The 24907-nt window shown below is 44.4% G+C and overlaps 2 protein-coding genes and 1 pseudogene across 2 annotated transcripts; 2 read left to right on the forward strand and 1 right to left on the reverse strand.

Annotated features, from left to right (window-relative positions):
• Positions 1-1232: 1232 nt before the first annotated feature.
• On the forward strand, positions 1233-3514 carry LOC136544851 (uncharacterized). The gene is made up of 2 exons (XM_066536907.1): positions 1233-1356; positions 1660-3514. Exon 2 carries the CDS (start codon positions 1690-1692, stop codon positions 3259-3261), a length of 1572 nt encoding a protein of 523 aa, XP_066393004.1. The 5' UTR covers positions 1233-1356; positions 1660-1689; the 3' UTR covers positions 3262-3514.
• A 12676-nt stretch (positions 3515-16190) lies between these two features.
• On the reverse strand, positions 16191-16670 carry LOC136543037 (secreted RxLR effector protein 161-like). Its single transcript, XM_066535612.1, has one exon. It carries the CDS (start codon positions 16668-16670, stop codon positions 16191-16193), a length of 480 nt encoding a protein of 159 aa, XP_066391709.1.
• A 4294-nt stretch (positions 16671-20964) lies between these two features.
• Positions 20965-22536, forward strand: LOC136543038 (uncharacterized; annotated as a pseudogene).
• The last annotated feature ends 2371 nt before the right edge of the window (positions 22537-24907 follow it).

Here is a 24907-nt window from a genome sequence, read left to right on the forward strand (position 1 = left end):
TCCGTCAAAACTTTACACCCTGTCCCATCGAATGTTTGGACACATGCATATAGTATTAAATATAGACTAAAAATAACTAATTATACATATTGCAACTACTTTGTGAGACTAATCTTTTAAGCCTAACTAGTCCATGATTTGATAATAAAGTGATACAGTAACACATGTGCTAATTACGGATTAATTAGGCTTAATAAATTTGTCTCGTGGTTTACAGACAGATTCTATAATTTATTTTTTTATTAGTATCCGAACACCCCATGCGACACCCCATGTAACATCCGATGTGACATCTGATGTTTTTACACCCTGCCTAAACACCACCTAATTTGTGTTGCGTTCTTCATCACCATCACCAGATGTGAAGACATGCATGATACGAGCAATAGAGCGGTCACATGTGCCGCGCTTGATTGCTTTTATTGATTGGACACGTGAGTGATGAACGGTGCAGCAAAATTAATTGTCCCTGTCAGCCGAGTGGAGGTACAGAGGGAGGGGAAAAGGAGGCCACGAGGGCCTAAGAAATGGCCGGACAAGACGTATGGCTAGCGAAGCCCGCTGGCTTAATTTGTCGACCGGGGAAAACGGGATAGCTAGTAATGTATTTTACAAATGCTGATAGCGAGTCTCTTGGATCCTCTTTTTTCTTTATTTTGCTAATGACAAGTGAGATACAATGTCCCTTGGAGTTGCTCTAAGCTGTGGTTTTTTCACATCTCTTGTTTCTAAAGCTATAGCTACATGATACCAACCAGGGTTTTCTGAAACTACTATATCCAATTGACCTGTTCAACTTTTCACCATCTGATTCACGCTGGCCAGTTATGTTTAGACACATAATAAAACAAAACAAACGTTCCTGTCGGGGATGCCACCATTGGTTATGCTGTCACAATCCCCGCATCTGACGAAGAGTCGCTTTGCTTTTTTTAGGTTGCAGGGACAAATAAAAGGACGTGCAACAGCGGCGAAAAGGTCAAAGTACCTTTGACCTCCTGTCTGAATAGCACCTTCGCACTGCACAGGAAAGTACCTTCGCGCTGCAGCCACCAATAAGCTCCAAGGCAGCGATGTCCATCGCTGACGGGGTCTAGCCCATGAAGGAAGACTAGGGCAGACATAACACGTCATAGAGCTTGTAGTAGGTGATTCTACGATGTAAAATGGCTAAAATGCCCGGAAACCCTATAAATAGCCCATTAGCCCCCTAAGCTGTTTGTAACAACAGACTTATGGTCCATTTTATTATGTTATTGTTCGATCGATGTTTTGTCTATTGAGATGTCTCCCACCTCTTGATCCCTTGGGCACCTCGGGTGATTCAAGCGAGGATCCAAACTCAACAATTCTCGAGTTAGTATTCTTCCCCTATGAAGATTATTTCTTGCATAACCCTTGCTATTAGTCCCATAAATGTTCATGACCAGTTTACCTATCTTTGATGAAACGACCCTCCTTATTAATGACCTGCCTACCTTTTCGTTAGCTCTTATATGTTCTGATCTTATATTATCCCACGGTTCAATTTAGCATCCAGAATATTGCTCTCTGTACCCAGCATAGCTGCCTGGCTGTCCCTACTTTTAATGCAGTTTGGTCGAGGGTACATTCTTACAACCACTTAGCATACTTTCATTTATTGATTTTTCTTACCAGGTAATCAAAGCTATAGATTCCTGAATCCTGATGGCTGAGATGGTCAGTTCTGCAGTTATCCAAGAGTCATTTGGCCAGATACTATCTGGCCTAGTTAAAAAATATGATGGCAAAGAGGAAATAAATGGAATCAGAAACATAGAGAGGCTAGAGATGGCACACATCAGGCTGGAAGCTGCTCTTGAGACTTCTAATAAATGGCAGATCACTGATACATCCATGTTGCGTTGGCAAAAGAAGCTGAAGCGTGCTGCACAAGAGTGTGATGAGAAACTGCACAAATGTAAGCAGAGAATCCTCGAAGAAGAATGCATGGAACAGGAGGTAATGAATTCCTCCATTCCTAAACGGATTGGACATGCTACCAAGTCATTTGTTTTCTCCATCTTTAACCGCAACAACGATGAGTTGAACCCATCTGTTGTTAAACGATTTGAGTGGTATGCAGATGGTGCTAGTGAATTCCTAAGATTCATTGAGCTTGGCGGCACACCCCTTTGTCACATCATGCCCTCTTGCTCCCTTATCAAGAATCTTTTTTCAGGCAAGCAGCTTCACCATAAAATTGTTCGAGGAAGCCAACAGCCTTTGTGTCAACTATGGTTGATCCCCTTTAGTACTGCAGAGCGAAGAACAGAGGTTGCCCTATTTTTTATCAAGAAAGATGGTACAACAGAGGGTAATATCTACTTTAGTATGATAGTGCAGCTTTCAGAGAGTACAGACATAGTAGGGATTGCAGTTAGGAGTTTGCAGTTGTTTGCCCCTCATGTCAAATTTATAGTTGAAAATATTACCAATGAACTTACTCAACTACCTACTCAAGACTTCTCGTGGGCGCCATTTGCTTATTCATTCCGCAGAGAACATTTGTACAATCTTCACAGCATTGCATCTCAATGGTTTCGCCCGAAACCATTATGTTGCAAGCAACAGCAACACCATGAGGTTCCACATTTTAGCAACCAAAACATGGCAGAATTATCAGATGTTTCGCTAGAACCAGTAATTGAATTTAATTTGCAGTGGCAAGTCTCAAATTCAGTTTACATCAAGCGAAAGACCTCACTGTCTCAAGGCACAGTGTCTCTACAAAATTCTCCATATCTAAAAGCTGGAATTGCTTTTGCACCCCACGGCTGTTCTGAAGACATGCTACCAGTGAATAAAAGTTCTGAAGCAGTAGAGATAGTTGGTGGTCAGCAGCATATCTTGCATACGGACATCTCCTTGGAGCAACTGGAAGAGATTATGCTAGCAAAGGCCGTAGATTACTTCTGCCACAATGGCGAAGCATCCATCTACCAAATGATTTGGAGGTCTAAACATGGGGCTGCACGGATTCATGTTGAGAAGCCAAGCATAAACAAACAGAGAACAAGCATGAGAGCACAGAGAACTTTCGGAGGGCCTACAAATAGAAAGCGGCTTCGAGGACAGGGTCAGAACATTGGGAAATTTCTAGGTGTTCTCACTCACTTCCTCGACTTATGGGGTGCCCATGTACCCATCCAGCTGCAAAGTTCTCTCATGGGCTGGATGCAGAAACAAAAGGAAACTCATTTACCAGAAAGAAAAGCAAGACCTGTGAGAAACATATAAGCATAGATATCCTCGAGGTAGAGACTTATTGTTAAATGCTCCAAATACAAAAGCAAGAGGATCGAGCGAAGCTATAAATAGCATAAGGATCTGAATTTTACATTCTAATAGTCTTTACTGTTTGTCTTTGTAAGGAAGTAGTGAAGTACGTATGTTCTACATCAGGAACTTACGCAACTGTGTCTTAGTTTAGTTGTGTCACTGTCTCGTATATGAGATATTGTTTGTATGTCATCAGCTGAGATATGCTCGGAATTACTCAATCACATTGGAATCGTACTGCAGTGGATTTAGTGGAAGGATAAAATGTTAGGAATTTAGGCATTTTCATGTTAAAATTAATCCAGAAAAGTAATAGCAAATTTGTGATGACAAATATGTGCACGTGTGTGATTTTACTACTACTCAGATTAGCAACAAATATATTCGTGAACAACATACTGATCATAGCAAAAAAGAGATTGAATTTAACCAATTTGATAATAGAGATGTATCCTGCATAGGGACCCAAGCTCAAGGCACCGGTGGCTCCAGACCCACTCATGGTGAGTTGCTCGAAGTCGCGGACCACAGTAGGTGCAGGAAGATGTACGCAGTGCCGAACCGATCCGAGGAAGAAGGGGCACCATGATCCGATGAAGAAGAAGATGGCGAGAGGTGTGGTATGGCCGTAAAGCAACAGGGAGATGGGAGGGAAGCTTATGCCGGAGGGATCAGGGAGACGAAGAGTTGAAGTGATTACGAGTAATCACCGCCGTAGTGGATGGTAACTGACCTGTAAGTAACTCCTCCACATTAGTTCCTATACCCCTTCCTCTTCCTTAGCCAACCCAAGTGGCAAAACCAACCCACACCCGTGCTCGAGCAAGACACGACACGACATGCATGCATCGCTCGCTTGCTTGCCATGCCATGGCTCGGCTCGGCGGCTATGGCGGTGTGCGCGCGTGTGGTACGCCTTTGGTCTCTTTCAACTTCTCTATAGGTGCACACGTGTGTAGCCTATTTAAGTTGAGTCAACAATTAGTCAAAATCCCATACGGGACTAAAACTATATTGTACCACAATATTTAATATGGGCCTAGAATTAATTGATTTATTAAATAAAATATGGGCCTAAACCCATATAATATTCAACAATCCCCACCAAATTCTTGGGCACATTAGAAATGCTCCCAATTCTCTCTGTCGTTTGATACAGCAGTGTTTCAATAAAGACTGTTAAGTTGAACTTCCACCTAGAGCAAATGTTACGCTTACTCACAACTATACAATGGACTATGTCTTGAATTGACAGTTTTGTGCGAAATAAGTTTCACACAGGCCCTTTACTGATACTAGGTTGCAAAATGCATCCCCTCTGGTTGGAGCATATAAGTCATACTCATGGCCCATTCATGAGTATCTAGAGATCACCCAAATCTCATAGACTGTGACTAGCAGTCTAACTCACATAGGTGTGTTTCTCAAAAGATGTTCTATAGGACAACATCTTTGCTTCAACAAGCCACTTTGAAACACATTAAGGTATAAAACCAACCTGCCTTATAGAAAAGGAAAGAAGTGCATCTGACATGGGTTTAGTTAAGGGTCTTTCCTCACTGCCTACCCCTGGCTTGTTTCACCATCCTACTTCACAGGATCTTCGATCACATAGAATAGGTTACCACCATGATAGACTTCATGTGGGTCTCAAGCCCATTTCACTTGATGCACTATCTATCACATTACGTGACAGTCCCTTAGTGAATTGATCTACTAGATTTTTAGATGTGTGGACATAGTCCAACACTATCACTCCGAAGTTTCTCAATTTTCTGACAGATTTTAATCTCCGCTTAACATGCCTCGTAGACTTATGTTATCCATAGAACTGTTTACCTTAATTATCACAGTTTGGTTGTCACAGTTCATAAAAATAGTCGGTATATGTTTCTCTAAAACCGGTAAATCCAAAAGGAGTTCACGAAGCCACTCGGCCTCAACGCCAGCGGTGTCTAATGCTGTGAATTCTGCTTCCATAGTTGACTTTGATAAAACAATCTGCTTGCAAGACTTCTAGGAAACACCGCCACCTCCAAGCAAGAACACATATCCGCTTGTGGCATAAAGCTCATCAGCATCAGATATCCAGTTAGCATCACAGAAACCCTCTAGTACCTTTGGGTACCCAGTATAGTGAATGCCATAGCTCATAGTACCTTTGAGATAGCGTAGTACTCTCTCGAGAGCACACCAATAATTATCTCCCGGATTTGACATAAACCGGCTTAGTTTGCTCACAACAAACAAGATATCAGGCCTCATAGTGCTAGCCGAACACATAAGCGAACCAATAATTTGGGAGTATCTCAATTGATCCCTTGTTATTCTTCGATTTCTCCTTAATAGCACACTAGGGTCATAAGGCATAGGAGCAAGTTGATAGTCACTAAACCCATAGCGAGTCAATACCTTTTCCACATAGTGAGATTGTGAAAGTGTAATCCCACCATTGCCTTCTTTTAGCAGCTTGATATTAGGAATAACATCAGCTTCTCCCAAATCTTTTATCTCAAAATTATTAGACAAAAAGTTTTAACTCCTTAATCACATTAAGGCTGGTTCCAAAGATCAGTATGTCATCAACATATAAACACAAGATGACTCCTTCACCCCACCATATCGATAATACATACATGTGTCAGCTTTATTCACAACAAAGCCGGCATATGTCAAAGTTCTATTAAACATCTCATGCCACTACTTAGGAGCTTGTTTCAAGCCATATAAGGACTTCAATAACTTACACACCATGCCCTCTTGACCATTTGCTACAAATCCATCTGGCTGGTCCATAGAACCCCTCTTCTAACTCTCCATTTACAAAAGCCATCTTTACATCCATCTAATGAATGATAAGACCATTTGCTACAAATTTATCTGGCTTATCCATATAGAACCCCTCTTCTAACTCTCCATTTAGGAAAGTCGTCTATACATCCATCTGATGAATGATAAGACCATGAGAGGTAGCCAGAGAAAGTAACACTCGAATTGTGGTCAATCGAGCAACCGGTGAATAAGCATCGAAGAAGTCTTCACCTTCTTTCTGGGTATAACCCTTGGCCAAAAGCCTTGCCTTGTACCTCTCAATTGTACCATCAGTCCTAAGCTTTTTCTTGAACAATCATTTGCATCTTATTGGTTTATATCCATAAGGATGTTTAAAAATTTCTCAAGTTCCATTGGACATAATTGAATCCATCTCACTCTGTACTGCTTCCTTCCACAAGTCAGCATTAGGAGAGGAACATGCGTCTTCTATGTTTCTTGGTATATCATCCACAAGGTACACAATGTAGTCATCACCAAAAGACTTTACAGTCCATTGTCTCTTACTCTTTCGAGTGACTACAATGTCAACCCCCTCAAGATTGTGCACAAGGGGTTCCTCAAAATGTTCTATCGAAATAAATTGCTCATGGGGAATTATAGATTCATGACTAGTTGTGCTAGGTGCATTTTTCATATGAAATTCACTTCAAAAAAATGTAGCGTCTCTAGACTCCATGCTACTACCAACATGCATGTCAGGTACCCCAGAATTTATAATTAAGAATCTATATCCAATGTTGTGAATAACATAACCAAGGAAAACACAATCAACAGTTTTAGGTCCAAGTTTGCGCCTTTTGTTAATTGGCACATTCACTTTGGCAAAACAACCCCAAGTGCGCAAATATGAGAGATTTAATCTTTTCTTTTCTCATTCCTCTAATGGTGTGATTTCTTTATTCTTTATAGGAACTCTATTCATGACATGACATGCTACCAAAATAGCCTTACCCCACCATTCCTTAGAAAGACCCACTGTCTCCAACATGGCGTTAACCAACTCAGTTAGAGTGCGGTTCTTTCTTTCGGCAATCCTATTGCACTGTGGTGAATATGATAGTGTCCTCACATGAATAATTCCATGTTCTACACAGAATTCAGAAAATTCACTTGAAAAGTATTCTCTACCACGATCAGACCTTAACCGTTTAACTTTCCACTCAAGTTGATTTTCTACTTCAGCTTTATAGATCTTAAAATAATGCAATGCTTCATCCTTTGTTTTTAATAGGTACACATAGCAAAATCTAGTACAATCGTTAATAAAAGTCATGAAGCATCTTTTACCACCTTTAGTCAACTCTCCATTCATCTCGCATAGATCGGAATGGACTAGTTCTAATAACGCCAAGTTCCTGGACTCCGCAGCCTTATGAGGCTTACGAGGTTGCTTAGATTACACACATAAATGACACTTAGAACCTTTGACCAAACTAAATTTTAGGATTAAATTCAGATTTGCAAGCCAGGATATACAATCAAAATTAACATGACAAAGACCAAATATTTGACTCATCAGGGATAATAGCATTGTTCACAATCTTATTACACACATCATGCAAGGATAAGCGGAACAAGCTTCTGCAATCATAACCTTTACCAAAAAAAGATCCATACTTTGGCGGTACATATTTATTGGCTTCGAAGACAATTTCATAACCATCTCGACGACATTGAGAGCCACTAACCAGATTCTTTTTGATGGAGGGGACATGCTGCATGTTCTTCAGTAGCACCATCTTTCCCAAAGAGAATGACCGTACCAACATCAAGAACACACGCATGGGACCCATTCCCCATCAACAAGGCGCTAGACCCACCGACCTGATAAGAAGAACACAAAGAAGAATAAGCACACACATGAATATTAGCCCAGTGTCCATCCACAACTCAGGCAAATGACAAACTAAAAGAACAGTAGGTAATGAATTACCATACTCAGATGTTCCTCCTTCAGCCTCGCTAACAACCATGTTTGCAGATTTCTTCTCTTTCTTAAATTAGCTGTCTGGGCACAAACTTGCCCAATGCTCATCACTCCCGCAAACAAAGCAACCACTATCTTTGTTGTTCTTTTTCTTCTTAAAAGTGGTTGTTTGTTTAGGCTTCGAGTTGTTCTCTTGCTTGCTCTTTTTCTTCTTATTACGAGATGCATTTGAATTTTTCTTCTGCACCATATTGGCACTAGAAGACTCAACGCCTTTCCCACGCGTGTCTTTTGCTCTCGCCCTCTCCTCAACATCAAGAGACCCAATAAGCTCAGCCATGCTAAACTCTTGTCTCTTGTGTTTTAGGGAGGTAGCAAAATCCTTCCAAGAAGGTGGTAGCTTGGCAATAATACTACCGGGGACAAACTTGTCAGGCAACACACATGGAAACTGTTTGAGTTCCTTAGCCAGTGCATGTGTCTCATGAGCTTGATCGACCGCAGAACGGTTGTCAACCATTTTGTTGTCAAACAGCTACTCCATGATCTACAGCTCGCTACCGGCATCAGAAACACAAAACTTTGCATCAAGTGCATCCCATAAATCCTTGCCTGTCGTGCAACTGATGTAGTTGTTCTCATACATGCTATGAAGTGCACTAATCATGACGCCTCAAAACAGGTTATCGGCTACCAAGAACTTTTGCTCCTCCTCAGGAGTAAATTGTTTAGGCTTCGCCTGTGTGATGTGATAGCAGTTCATAGCAGTGAACCACAACACTATCTTAGCACGCCATATCTTGTAATTTGTTCCATCAAAATCATTTGGCTTCAAAGCAGCAGCAAAACCATTAACACAAAATTGCCTAATATCATATTTTTGGATTGTTAGGAATTTAGGCATTTTCATGTTAAAATTAATCCAAAAAAGTAATAGCAAATTTGTGATGACAAATATGTGCACGTGTGTGATTTTACTACTACTCAGATTAGCAGCAAATATATTCATGAACAACATACTGATCATAGCAAAAAAGATACTGAACAATTTGAGAATAGAGATGTATCCTGCGGAGGGACCCATGCTCAAGGCACCGGTGGCTCCAAACCTACTCATGGTGAGTTGCTCGAAGTCACGGACCACATTCGGTGCCGAAGCCAATCCGAGGAAGAAGGGGCACCACCAGGAAGGAGATGAAGATGATCCGATGAAGAAGAAGACGGCGAGCAGTCGCGGAGACGCTACCATTATAGAGATACACATGCATACAAGATCCCAAATATTTTGTCCTGAAATACTACTACTAGGAACAAATTGTTGTCCATAAATCAGGAATCTTAGGCAGCCACACGCGCATTGTAGCACCCGATTTTAAGAACAAAACCAAATACACACCATATGTGAGCCCAGGAAGTCAAATCTCACATATAGCTACAAATAAGGGTAATACCAAAAGACAATGCTTAATATATAATATATTAGTATAAAGAATACAACCTTAGATAGTAGATAGCGGAAAGACAACTCCGATCTTCGGGTGAAGACTCCAATTCCACAGGGACAACTGACTAGTTGATCACAAGCCTAACTTCTTCAAACTCTAGCAATCTGGTACCCATCCAAGATTTTTATCCAAATATTTGAAAAATAAAAACAAGCGTAAGTACATGTCGTACTCAACAAATATAATATGTGGTTCATGAGGCTCAAAAGGTTGACACTGGTTTAACTGTGATTAGATTTTAATGAGTCATCTTTTAGCAATTGGGGCAACAAGTTTATCACAAGCCCATGTAAACACATGATCAGATAAACATAAATAATGAATAGAATAAATAGTAATCATTAATGAGCATTTTTATCTTCAGCATCATCTGTGTTCATCATCTATTCCGTAAATGTTCTAAGGCCACTCGTGATCGTGAGCACGACTGATATAGCAGTTTTACACTCTACAGAGGTTGTACACTTTCACTGTGAGTCATGATTTACCCTTTCGCCCGAGGCGGCCAACCTCTTGACCCACTACCAGGAAGGTCGGTAGGATTCACTATGAAGCCTTCCAAAGGTTCGTCTAACAAGTTAGGGCCATTAGATTCACTCGACAAACAGACATAGGAACCCCTTTGTCGAATGGCATAATTCCATCATGGCTATACACATAAGAGTAGAGGTTGTCCTATACCCGATTCATCAAGACATTCTTACGCCAATAAAGGTAACCCATAAGAAGCTAGAAAAGGTCCTCATACTGAGCTAAAGCCAGAGCCATGTAGCCCTCACGGTTGTACTGTAAGTCCTAGATGATCACTTATAGATAAATCCTTAGGGAGAGGAATCTAGAGCACCATAAAAATAGCCCAATACTCTAGCCCCTTGGTTCCATGTTGCTAAAAAACATCTTTTAGTGTTTATTGCATATTCCATTAGTCAAGTTACAAGATCATGGCTTTAGTTGAGCACTAGCATCATACTACCCAATGCAATAACCCGTAGGCATCATGGAACAAGGTACTAAGTACTAGGAAATCCTTAGTGGTAATCAAGGTAGACACATGCAGCATGAATTAAATGATTAAGGGTGTATAAGACAACAAGGAAGATCCCATGCTATACTTGCCTTAAACTTAGATCCTTCTTCTAGTACAAACCTTCAATGAATTGTTTTTGGATTCACCGTGTATGCCTCACCGACTGAACATGATCACAAAACACCACACAAGCATCCATGCAATCATACACGAAGCAAACAATAGATCTAAGTTAGAATAGTACACCAAACATAAGAAATAGCAAGTAAAAAGGTTTTAAAGATGTTCTGCACATTACTATGAACACACAGACATGAAAAACACACTAATCGGAGCTACGGTGAAAAAGATACATCTATCGATAGATTTATTTTAAAAAGAAAACTATAGTCTTTATTTATTTTAGCTATATAAAACATGTATAAAATACTTCAAAGAAATGCCTTAATTGAGTTAAGTCAAATTATATTTGTATTAGAAAACCAATATAAGATTAATCTTATTTTATATACAAAAGACATAGGTGAAAAACCCTAAGTTACTTTTAATTAGAAAAATCCAATTGCAGAATCATTATTCAAGTTAGGCGTCAAACCATGAAATTCCAAAATTGGTAATAAAATTAACATTGTTACTAATGTGTAGTTTATGTCGTCACAAATCCAACACATCTTGAATGGATCAAATCGGAGCTAAAACAAATAAGTTACGATTTAAACAAGAATTCCTTTAATAAAATAATAGATTAAATCTAACCTCGAATTTTAAAAGTTAAAAACATACTTAACAATAGTATGAACATGTAGATTATACAATTATGAACCTAACGCAACTTGAACGGATCAAATCGGAGTTAAAATGGAGAAGATATGGCTAAAACAATGACAGTGGCAATTTTGTAAATAGATGGAACTTAATTTTCGAATTAAAATAAATAAAATCTGATTTTAAATCTGCCAGTGGACCACGGGCACTAATAGGAAAAAGGGCGGGGGCTAAAATAGAAAAACCAAGGGCCTAGATTTAATTATTTTCTCAAGAGATGGACTGTGGGTTTTATATCGCAGATCTATAGGGGCTTCTGTGCAAAAGAGTAGCGGTAGCCGGCGGTTGACCTGGTCTCCGGTGATGTGGCAGACCGGGGCTGGCTGGAGTGTGTGAGCCAGGTTTGGGCAAGGCAGAGATCGTGGCCTCGGGGTTGGGCGAGGTAGAGCCCGCCCCCGGAGGTCAGGCGAGGCAGAGATCATGGCCTTGGGGTCGAGCGAGGCGGAGCCCGCCCCTAGAGGTCGGGCGAGGCGGAGCCCACACACCTGGGGTCGGTTGGAGCTATAGGCGCGCTCTTGACTGCTCGATTGAATCAATGTTGATGCCCATTAGCTTCTCGTCTTTGGGTACCCTAGTATTGGTCCCCGACAGTAGCCCTCGAGCCTGTGGAGGAGTAGAATACTCCTTTGGAGGCTTTTCCAAATGGGAGGACTCTGAGGGCCTTGGCCTTTTCTTGTCGCCCAAGGCATGTCCTGGGGACGGCGATTGCCTTTTGTCGTGATCAGCTATTCTCAGATGGACGACTGAGAGAGGTTAGTGGGGATGGGGTTGCCAGAGCGGCTCTTCCAGGCTGTGCAGCCATGGCCGGTGACGACTAGAGCTCGGTGAAAACAGCGCAGAGGCCATCATTAACCAAACTAAGAGCTCCGGGAGACAGAGCGGAGCACGGAGAAATCACCTAGGCGCTTCCCGATGTCGGAGAGGCTACCGGGGTGGAGACGGAAGGCGGCGGGTGAACACAAGCTCGGTGAGATCCGAAACGCAGTGACAACGCAAAGCCAAGGCTAGAGCGGCGGTGCAGATGGATGCAGAGGGGCGAGATAGGAAGGTGGCGCGGTCATAGCCACTACTTATGGGGCGATTCGGCTTGGGCGGCACGGCGCGGCGTCGGCGTCGCGGCGGAGTCCGGGGTGGACACGCGCAAGGAAGATGGCACCGACAAGCTGGCCAATCGTACCAGCGAGAGAAGGGCACGGGGCCGCTGTGTCTACGGGTGAAATGGCAGGTCCTGGTTGTCAAACAGAGAGAGAGAGAGGGGAGGTGCAGTGGGGACGCATCCCCGTGGGCCTCAGCTCCGCTTGGGCCGGGGTGGCACGTTGGGCCTGCAAGGAATGGAGAGGGTGAGCAGGCTAGGCTGTGTGGGCCAGAGATGAGAGAGGGAGGGTTTTCTCCTTTTTTTATTTCAAAACCCTTTTTAAAAGCATTTGAATTCATTTACAGTTTTAGATAAATCCACACATTACAATAATTTCAATGCACCAGCATGTATGCACAAACAAGTTGCTACACCTTCTCATGAATTTTAATTTAATGAAAATGTTATTCTCCTATGTTTTCATCAGCATAAAATTTCAAAATTAAAATCATTTTATCTCTATTTCTAGAAATTCAAATTTTAGGGTGGTACACGCCATCACAATTCACAAGATTTTTTGCACGAAAAACATGTGCTTCGCAGCCGCGGGGGATTGAACCCACGACCTCAGGCTCTGCGCATTACTCATCGAGAACCACTCCGCCCAAAAGTGACTTGTATCCATATAACACATTCATTCTCATATTATCTTCATCCGATTTTGAAATGAGTATTTGGGACCCTAAACGAATTCAAATAAAAAAGTTTTTAACTGCAAACTTGTAGATATCATAAGTTCTGCAACTTTGGTATGTCATTTGAAAATTTTGAATTTCAAATGTAAGAAATTAAAATGTTATTTTCTCTAGAGAAATGATTTCAAATGAAAAGTTGTAAACTATAAAGTTATATAACTCTTCGACATCTACAACATTGATTTTAGTCATTTCTCCATCCAACATTGTTTGAAAAATTAAAATTTTACTGCTCTACATCTATTTTTTAGACATGGCTATAGGTCTAGTCGCCTCTACAAATCGATTTTTAGAGGCGTCTCAGCCACCTCTAGAATCCGTTTGTAGAGGCGTCTGAATCTAGCTAGAGCCGCCTCTAAAGATAGGGGCATCTGTAGAAGCGGCAAAAAATACCAATCGCCCTCACAAATACATTTCTAGAGGTGGCTTATTTTGGGACCGATTTGTAGAGGGGGCTTACTAAAAATCATATCTTTAGTAGGGAACATTTACAGCGTGTTTGGTTTGCATCGACGCATGGTTTCGAATAATCTCATCGAAACACCGAAGCTAGCCGCACCGTTTGGTTTGCATCAGCATTCGGACCGATCCATCACCGACTAACTCCTCGTTGGCTTTCCCACAAGTCAGTTTCTGTGACCTTCCCGCTCCCCAGCAATCATCGGACGACCATGTTCCCCGCATGTCTGATCCTAGAATAGGTGAACCCCTGAAGGATCAATGCAGTCGGCATGAGATCATTCCTTAAACCAAAGGCGCTGTTAATCGCCCCTCGTCTGCTGTTTGATGCATAAGATGGAGTGCAGCAATCTGTTCAGCCAAATTAAATTACACAGCATCAAGGAATGAGGACCGGGTAAGCACATTTTACCCTTGTTGAGACCAGTTCTTCCACACCCCTCACTGTCGTCAATAAATCCCTGGCCTGCAGTTTGATTTTAACATCCCTAGTCTGACATCATCTGACTAGCACATTCATTAAGTTTACAGAGACATGCAAATTTGCTTCATCCACAAAAAATTGCAAGTGCAAGCAATGGAAGCCGCACACGCAGGTGTGGATCTTTCATGTCACTTTATTCTCCAATCAAACACATCAGTTACAAGGGCACCCTCCTAATCATTTGATGTGGTGGCGACTATTCTGACGACCTTGTTTGAATAATGATACATTGATGGTCTTCACGTCACTTCACCCCACAGAAAAAAAGTTGTAGGTTTGGAAAACATTGAGACACTTCGATGTAACAAACCTTATATATGGTTTTATTTTTAAAAATTAATATGATATACCTAACACTTATATCAGATGGAGTTTTAGCGACTCCACACATGGTCTCCCCCCCCCCCCCCCCCCCCCCCCCCCCGTTTTTTCACATCTCTTGTTTCTAAAGCTATAGCTACATGATACCAACCAGGGTTTTCTGAAACTACTATATCCAATTGACCCGTTCAACTTTTCACCATCTGATTCACGCTGGCCAGTTATGTTTAGACACATAATAAAACAAAACAAACGTTCCTGTCGGGGATGACACCATTGGTTATGCTGTCACAATCCCCGTATCTGACGAAAAGTCGCTTTGCATTTTTTAGGTTGCAGGGACAAATAAAAGGACGTGCAACAGAGGCGAAAAGGTCAAAGTACCTTTGACCTCCTGTCTGAATAGCACCTCCGCACTGCACAGGAAAGTACCTTCGCGCTGCAGCCACCAATAAGCTCCAGGGCAGCGATGTCCATCGCTGACGGGGTCTAGCCCATGAAGGAAGACTAGGGCAGACATGACACGTCATAGAGCTTGTTTAAAATGGCTAAAATGCCTAGAAACCCCTATAAATAGCCCATTAGCCCCCTAAGCTGTTTGTAACAACAGACTTAAGGTCAATTTTATTATGTTATTGTTCGATCAATGTTTTGTCTGTTGAGATGTCTCCCACCTCTTGATCCCTCGGGCCCCTCGGGTGATTCAAGCGAGGATCCAAACTCAACAATTCTCGAGTTAGTATTCTGCCCCTATGAAGATTATTTCTTGCATAACCCTTGCTATTAGTCCCATAAATGTTAATGACCAGTCTACCTGTCTTTGATGAAACGACCCTCCTTGTTAATGACCTTCCTACCTTTTCCTAAGCTCTTATATGTTCTGATCTCATATTATCCCACGGTTCAATTTAGCATTCAGAATATTGCTCTCTGTGTTAGCCCACAAGATCACCGGCTCAGGTGAGTCAACCACTCACCAATCTTGCCGACCACGGCCGAGCACGACAGACGTTGTTCGACCACACACTATGGTCAGAGGTAGAAGAAGAAAGGGAGAACAGAGCACACACACAGTACAAGCACCAGTGTTGGCCAGAGCTATGTATAGGAGATGACAAATCTAAACTCTCATTACTGAGTTGCAGTGGCAAACTATATATATAACTCTATCCATCTAGTCCTAGTACAGCTGTCATACTACTACAGTGACTAGATAAACACATTAGGACTGACTTCTGCGTCTATCCCTGCTGTGGCTACAGTGCGGCTGGTGAGTCGTTCGGCGTCTGCCTCTACAGCGGCTATAGTACCACTGCAGGGAGCCTTTTCGGTGCCGCCTTCTCTTGCTATGTGTTCACACAAGGAAGCAGTAGATTATCTAATAATTCTTCCCCTAATCATACTGCTATGCCTTGTACCCCCTCCATGTCGATCATCTCCTTCAGCTCCCTGAGTCAAAGACGTTCGAGCGGCTTGGTGAGGATGTCCGTGAGTTGCTGACTAGTTTCGACGAGCTCGATGATGATCTGCCCTTTATCGACATAGTCCCTGAGGAAGTGGTACTTCACGTCGATGTGCTTGCTCCGGTCGTGGAGAACCGGATTCTTCACGAGGGCGATGGTGGGTTGGTTGTCCACCATCAGTGCTGGTGGGTGAGCTTTTGCACCGGTCAGCTCATCCAGCAGCCGGCGTAGCCACACAACTTGGCACACCGATGTGGCCGCGCGCTACGTACTCTGCCTGGTACATAGATAGCACCACCACCTTCTGTTTGAGCGACAGCCATGAATTTAGAGCTGACCCGAGGAAGACGAGCACTACAGAGGTGCTCCGCCATCCGTCGATGTCCCCCGCCATGTCTGCATCGCTGAACACAGTGAGCTGCAGCCTACTCCCGCTGGTCTTGGGAAAGATGATCCCCTTGACATAGTGCAGTAGCCGCTTCACCGCAGCCCAGTGATCCTCCCTGGGATCCTCCATGAAGCGACTAACGTAGCCCATGGCGAACGCAATGTCCGGCCTCGTGTGGACTAGGTAGCGTAGACCGCCGACGATACTCCAGTAGAGTGTTGCATTCACCTTCACCGCGGTGCTGGCCTTCGTCAGCTTTAGCTGCTCCTCCATTGGAGTCACGTATGGCTTGTACTCAGCCATGCCTCTCTGCTCCAACAGCTTCGAGGCATACGCGCTCTGACCGAGCATGAGTTCCTCCTTCCTCTGTCTCACCTCGATGTCGAGGTTGTAGGAGAGTACCCCGAGATCGCTCATTCAAAAATGAGCCGCCATCTCATGCTTAAAGTTGTCGATGTCCTCCGTACGCACGCCGGTGAGGATCAGGTCGTCTACATACACGCCGATGATGAGCTCCTCCTTCCCCCATCACCGCGTGTAGAGCATGTGCTCGGTTGCACACTGCTGGAACCCAAGCTCGCCCAGCATGGCGTCAAGCTTGGCGTTCCATGCTCATGGGGCCTACCGCAACCCGTAGAGCGCCTTCTGCAATCGGAGCACCTTGTGCTCCACTCCCTTGAGGGCGAAACCTAGAGGTTGCCTGACGAAGACCGTCTTCGCTAGCTCACCGTTGAGAAAGGCCAATTTAACATCCAAGTGATGGACACGCCAGTCCTTTGTTGCTGCCAAGGCTAGTAGCAAATGAACAGACTCCATGTGTGCTACTAGCGCAAAGACTTCCTTGAAGTCGATGCCCTCATGCTGAACAAAACATCGGCGACGAGGCGCGCCTTGTGCTTGATAATGGCACCGAGCTCGTCCCGCTTGACCTTGTACACCCACTTCAGGCTGATCGGACGGCATCCTAGAGTTGGATCGATGAGCTCCCATGTCTCGTTTTCCTCAATTGCCTTCATCTCCTTCAACATCGCCCATTGCCAGTTTCCATCGTGCTCGGCCAGCGCGAACGTGGGTGGTTCCTCTACGCTAACGAGCAGCAGCTCTTGATCATTGAGTAGCTGACCCACCAGGCCTGAGGGCCCTATGCCACCGACGATGTCATCTAGCCTGTGGAACCGCACCTCCTCACCTTCGTGGAAGGCATCTATGAACTTAGTGATGTCACTTGAAGGTGAGGCAAACTCGATCAGCATCGATGGAGTTCCCTGTTCCACCGAAGTGCTCGGCACAGCACCTGGAGTGCTTGGCACCCCGATTGTAGTGCACGACACTACTCCTAGACAGCTCGTCACCACTCCTAGAGTGGTCTGCACCCCTCCCGGAGTGCTCGGCACACATCTTGCAGTGGTTGGCACCACAGCAAGGCCCCTTGGCTCCGCTATGGGAGTGCTCGGCATCTACCCTGGAGTGGTCGCCACCACTGTAGAACCTCCCAGCACCACTCTTGGAGTGCTCGACACCTCCCCAGGAGTGCTCGGCTCTATTGCTGGAGTGCTCAGCACCCCATCTGGAGTGCTCAGCACCTCTTCCCCAACGTGTCCACCACCATGGATGACCAAGTGCTCGACGACGAAGGTGCTAGTGAAGCCGCCAACTTCCCCTGTGCTCAGACTGTTCTAGTCCCAAGCTACCTTATCGTTGAACACGATGACGCGCGAGACAAAGTACCTTGTCTTCGCATGGGTTGTAGAGCCGGTACACCTTAGTACCCTCCGCGTAGCCTAGGAACACCATCGGTGTGCTCCTGTCCTCTAGCTTGGTGAGGATCGGCTTCATCTTCCTGATGTGGCCGATGCAGCCGAATGTCCAGAGGAAGGACACGCTCGGCTTGCATCCATGCCAAGCCTCGAATGGCGTCTTGCCCTTCAGGGCCTTGGTGGGCACGCGGTTGAGGATGAACACCACCCTGGTCACCGCCTCACCCCAGAACCTTGTCGCCATGCCTTTGGCCTTCATCATGGATCGAGCCATGCCGACCACCGTCTGAATCTGCCTCTCCACCACACCATTCAGTTGTGGTGAGTACGGAGTGGTGTGGTGGCGCACCACACCCTGATCCGCACAATACATAGCAAACTCTACCAAAGTAAATTTGTCGCCGCCATTAGTCCTCAACACGTAGAGCTTTTTGCCACTCTCGGCCTCCTGCGCGCATCTTGAACTTCTTGATCGCCGCCGCTGCTTCGTCCTTGCTCATCTGGAGTTGCAGCCACATGTAGCGACTACAATCATCCACAAGCAGGAGGAAGTACCATCGACCACCATTTGTGGTTGGCGTGATCGGCCCGCAGAGGTCACCGTGGACGAGCTCGAGAGCGTCCTCCGCCAGATAGCTATCACATAGCTCGCTTCCGTGCTCGATGTGGGGTAGCCCTCAGACAGTCTTCTCTAGCCAACCAAGCACATCGAAGCTGAGATGTCCGAACAGGGCATGCCACAACCACGGCTCCTCGGTGTGCCTTGCCGCTAGGCACACTGGCTTCTCTACCTTCAGGTCGAGCAGGTACAACCAGTTCTAGGACCTTTTCACCTTGGCGAGAAGTCGCTGCTTCTGGTCCCTGATCCTATGGACTCCATCCTTGATTAGTACCTCGCTACCACACTCATCTAGCTGACCAATGCTGGTGATGCTTGAACGCAGCTGTGGGATGTAATATACATCCGTTAGCGCATGGTGCTCCCCGTTCTAGCACTTGAAGATGATGGTGTCGCGCCCTTGGATTGCCACCCTTGAGCCATCACCAAACTTCATAGTACCGATAACATCGTCGTTGAGCTCGGAGAAGGCTGCCTTGGAGCCCATCATGTGGTTGCTGGCACCAGAGTCTAGATACCAACGCTGCTCCTGGTCGGCGCCCAGACGTCAAAGGTGGACTTAGGCACGTAGTTCGTCGAGGTTGACAGCCTTCAGGGCCTTTCCAGGTCCTTCCACCGTCATCACCTCTTCCTTCTCCTCGACCTTGACATCGTGCAGTGCACAGAACATCGCCATCAGGATAGTGGCCTCATCATCATCATTAGCTTGCGCCAGATGAGCCTCAGCCTTCTTCTCCTGTTTACGATTTGGGCACTCCCATGCCCAATGGCCCGTCTTCCTGCAACGCCAGTAGGCGTTGGGGTCAACCTGCTTCTTCTTCTCCGAAGAAGCCTTGCCGTGGTGCTTGCCATCGCCGCCATGGCTGGAGGAGGCTACCCCGGAGTTCCTCCGAGCAGCCCACTCCTCCTCTATCAGTAGCAGTTTGCCACTGTCCTTTTTTGCTATCGCCTATTCTAGACGCTCATCCACTGCCTATAGAAGGCCTGTTACATCCTCAATGGTGAGGGTGGACAAGTCTAGCATCGTCTCTATGGAGAGAGCGATCTGGATGTACTTTGCCGACACGTAGTGGAGGTACTTGGAGACCGCCTCCTCTTCGTCGATGGTGATGCCGTGGCTCTTCAGTTTGCTAATGAGTGCCTGCAGACTAAGGGAGAAATCCTCCACCATTTCACCATCCTTGAACTTGAGGTTGGTGTACTCCTGCTTCAGAAGCTGGGCCGTCGCCTTCTTTGCACGGTTGAAACCGACGCGCATCACCGCAATAGCCTCCCACTCCTCCTTAGCAGAGCTCTTCACCCCCAACGGCTCCCTGTACTCCACTGTTACAGCAGCGAGGATAGCCTCCAACGCTGACATATCATCTTCCTCATTGTCGGTGCCCTTGTCAATAGCATTCCAGAGCCGTCGGGCTCAGAGCTTGACCTTCATGGTCACCGACCACTCTCCATAGTTGGTGCGAGTCAGCGTCAACCAACTGGTGCCGCTAACCTCCTGCACCATGTGAACAATGACCTCCTGTCATGGCTAGGCAGCCACAATAGTGCCACTGTTGTCGCCCATCTCCGAACCGTCCGTCATCGCCAGCGGATAGTCCGACGATGGCGCTTGTACCGGCTCTAATACCACTTGTTAGCCCACAAGATCACCGGCTCAGGTGAGTCGACCACTCACCAGTCTTGTCGACCACGGCCGAGCACGACAGACGTTGTTCGACCACACACTATGGTCAGAGGTAGAAGAAGAAAGGGAGAACAGAGCACCCACACAGTATAAGCACCAGCGTTGGCCAGAGCTCTATATAGGAGATGGCAAATCTGAACTCTCTTTACTGAGTTGCAGCGGCAAACTATAAATACAACTCTATACTTCTAGTCCTAGTACAGCTGCCATGCTGCTACTGTGACTAGATAACACAGCAGGACTGACTTCTACGCCTATCCCTGCTGTGGCTACAGTGCTGCAGGTTAGCCATTCGGTGACTGCCTCTATAGCGGCTACAGTACCACAGCAGGGAGTCTTTTCAGCGCCGCCTTCCCTTGCTGTGTGTTCACACAAGGAAGCAGTAGATTATCTAACACTCTGTACCTAGCATAGCTATCCGGCTTTCCCTACTTTTAATGTAGTTTGGTCGAGGGTACATTCTTACAACCACTTAGCATACTTTCATTTATTGATTTTTCTTACAAGGGAATCAAAGCTATAGAATCCTAAATCCTAATGGCTGAGATGGTCAGTTCTGCAGTTATCTAGGAGTCATTTAGCCAAATACTATCTGGCCTAGTTAAAAAATATGATGACAAAGAGGAAATAAATGGAATCAGAAACATAGAGAGGCTAGAGATGGCACACATCAGGCTGGAAGCTACTCTTGAGACTTCTAATAAATGGCAGATTACTGATACATCCATGTTGTGTTGGCAAAAGAAGCTGAAGCGCGCTGCACAAGAGTGTGATGAGAAACTGCACAAATGTAAGCAGAGAATCCTCGAAGAAGAATGCATGGAACAGGAGGTAATGAATTCCTCCATTCCTAAACGGATTGGACAAGCTACCAAGTCATTTGTTTTCTCCATCTTTAACCGCAACAACGATGAGTTGAACCCATCTATTGTTAAACGATTTGAGTGGTATGCAGATGGTGCTAGTGAATTCCTGAGATTCAATGAGCTTGGCGGCACACCCCTTTGTCACATCATGCCCTCTGGCTCCCTTATCAAGAATCTTTTTTCAGGCAAGCAGCTTCACCATAAAATTGGTCGAGGAAGCCAATAGCCTTTGTGTCAACTATGGTTGATCCCCTTTAGTACTGCAGAGCGAGGAACAGATGTTGCCCTATTTTTTATAAAGAAAGATGGTACAACAGAGGGTAATATCTACTTTAGTATGATAGTGCATCTTTCAGAGAGTACAGACATAGTAGGGATTACAGTTAGGAGTTTGTAGTTGTTTGCCCCTCATGTCAAATTTATAGTTGAAAATACTACCAATGAACTTATTCAACTACCTACTCAAGACTTCTCGTGGGTGCCATTTGCTTATTCATACCACAGAGAACATTTGTACAATCTTCACAGCATTGCATCTCAATGGTTTTGCCCGAAACCATTATGTTGCAAGCAGCAGCAACACCATGAGGTTCCACATTTTAGCAACCTAAACATGGCAGAATTATCAGATGTTTCGCTAGAACCAGTAATTGAATTTAATTTGCAGTGGCAAGTCTCAAATTCAGTTTACATCAAGCGAAAGACCTCACTGTCTCAAGGCACAGTATCTCTGCAAAATTCTCCATGTCTAAAAGCTGGAATTGCTTTTGCAACCAATGGTTGTTCTGAAGACATGCTACCAGTGAATAAAAGTTCTGAAGCAGTAGAGATAGTTGGTGGTCAGCAACATATCTTGCATACGGACATCTCCTTGGAGCAACTGGAAGAGATTATGCTAGCAAAGGCCATAGATTACTTCTGCCACAATGGCGAAGCATCCATATACCAAATGATTTGGAGGTCTAAACATGGGGCTGCACGGATTCATGTTGAGAAGCCAAGCATAAACAAACAGAGAACAAGCATGAGAGCACAAAGAACTTTGGGAGGGCCTACAAATAGAAAGTGGCTTCGAGGAGAGGGTCAGAACATTGGGAACTTTCTAGGTGGGCTCACTCACTTCCTCGACTTATGGGGTGCCCATGTACCCATCCAGCTACAAAGTTCTCTCATGGACTGGATGTAGAAAGAAAAGGAAACTCATTTACCAGAAAGAAAAGCAAGACCTGTGAGAAACATATGAGCATAGATATCCTCGAGGTAGAGTCTTAGTGTTAAATGCTCCAAATGCAGAAGCAAGAGGATCGAGCGAAGCTTTGAATAGCATAAGGATCTGAATTTTACATTCTAATAGTCTTTATTGTTTATGTCTTTGTAAGGAAGTAGTGAAGTACGTATGTTCTACATCAGGAACTTACGCAACTATGTCTTAGTTTAGTTGTGTCACTGTCTTGTATATGAGATATTGTTTCTATGTCATCAGCTGAGATATGCTTGGAATTACTCAATCACATTGGAATCGTACTACAGTGGATTTAGTGGAAGGAGAAAATGTTAGGAATTTAGGCATTTTCATGTTAAAATTAATCTAGAAAAGTAATAGCAAATTTGTGATGACAAATATGTGCACGTATGTGATTTTACTACTACTCAGATTAGCAACAAATATATTCATGAACAACATACTGATCATAGCAAAAAAGAGATTGAATTTAACCAATTTGATAATAGAGATGTATCCTATGGAGGGACCCAAGCTCAAGGCACCGGTGGCTCTAGACCCACTCATGGTGAGTTGCTCGAAGTCACGGACCACAGTAGGTGCAGGAAGATGTACACAGTGCCAAAGCCGATCCGAGGAAGAAGGGGCACCACGATCCAATGAAGAAGAAGATGGCGACAGGTGTGGTATGGCCATAAGGCAACAGGGAGATGGGACGGAAGGTTATGCCAGAGGGATCAGGGAGACGAAGAGTCGAAGTGATTACGAGTAATCACCACCGTAGTGGATGGTAACTGACCTGTAAGTATCTCCTCCATATTAGTTCCTATACCCCTTCCTCTTCCTTAGCCAACCCAGGTGGCAAAACCAACCCACACCCGTGCTTGAACACGACCCGACACGACTCGCACGCATCGCTCGCTCGCTCGCCATGCCACGGCTCGGCTCGGCACGGCGGCAACGGCGGTGTGCCCGCGTGTGGTACGCCTTTGGTCTCTTTCAACTTCTCTATAGGTGCACATGTGTGTATTGAGTCAACAATTAGTCAAAATTCCATACAGGACTAAAACTATATTATACCACAATATTTAATATGGGCCTAGAATTAATTGATTTATTAAATAAAATATGGGCCTAAACCCATATAATATTCAACAATCCCCACCAAATTCTAGGGCACATAAGAAATGCTCCCAATTCTCTCTATCGTTTGATATAGCAGTGTTTCAATGGAGACTGTTAAGTTGAAACTTCACCTAGAGAAAATGTTACGCTTACTCACAACTATACAATGGACTGTGCCTTGAATTGATAGTTTTGTGTGAAATAAGTTTCACCCAGGCCCTTTATTGATACTAGGTTGCAAAAAGCATCCCCTCTGGTTGGAGCATATAATTCATACTCGTCGCCCATTCATGAGTATCTAGAGATCACGCAAATCTCATAGACTATGACTAGCAGTCGAACTCACATAGGTGTGTTTCTCAAAAGATGTTCTGTAGGACAACATCTTTGCTTCAACAAGCCACTTTGAAACACAGTAAGGTATAAAACAAACCTGCCTTACAGAAAAGGAAAGAAGTGCATCTGACATGGGTTTAGTTAAGGGTCTTTCCTCACTGCCTACCCCTGCTTGTTTCACCATCCTACTTCACGAGATCTTCGATCACATAGAAAATGTTACCACCATGATAGACTTCATGTGGGTCTTAAGCCCATTTCACTTGATGCACTATCTATCACATTACGTGATAGTCACTTAGTGAATTGATCTGCCAGATTTTTAGATGTGTGGACATAGTCCAACACTATCACTACAGAGTTTCTCAATTTTCTGATAGATTTTAATCTCCGCTTAACATGCCTTGTAGACTTTATGTTATCCATAGAACTGTTTACCTTAATTATCATAGTTTGGTTGTCATAGTTCATAGAATTAGCTGGTATAGGTTTCTCTACAACCGATAAATCCATAAGCAGTTCACGAAGCCACTCGGCCTCAGCGCCAGCGGTGTCTAATGCTGTGAATTCTGCTTTCATAGTTGACTTTGTTAAAATAGTTTGCTTGCAAGACTTCTAGGAAACACAACCACCTCCAAGCAAGAACACATATCTGCTTGTGGCATAAAGCTCATCAGCATCAGATATCCAGTTAGCATCATAGGAACAATCTAGTACTTTCGGGTACCCGGTATAGTGAATGCCATAGCTCATAGTACCTTTGAGATAGCGTAGTACTCTCTCAAGAGCACACCAATAATTATCTCCCGGATTTGACACAAATTGGCTTAGTTTGCTCACAACAAATGAGATATCAGGCCTCGTAGCACTTGCCAGATACATAAGCGAACCAATAATTTGGGAGTATCTCAATTGATCCCTTGCTATTCTT

Source organism: Miscanthus floridulus, chromosome 3 (assembly GCF_019320115.1).
Source record: "Miscanthus floridulus cultivar M001 chromosome 3, ASM1932011v1, whole genome shotgun sequence".
Taxonomy (NCBI): Eukaryota; Viridiplantae; Streptophyta; class Magnoliopsida; order Poales; family Poaceae; genus Miscanthus; species Miscanthus floridulus.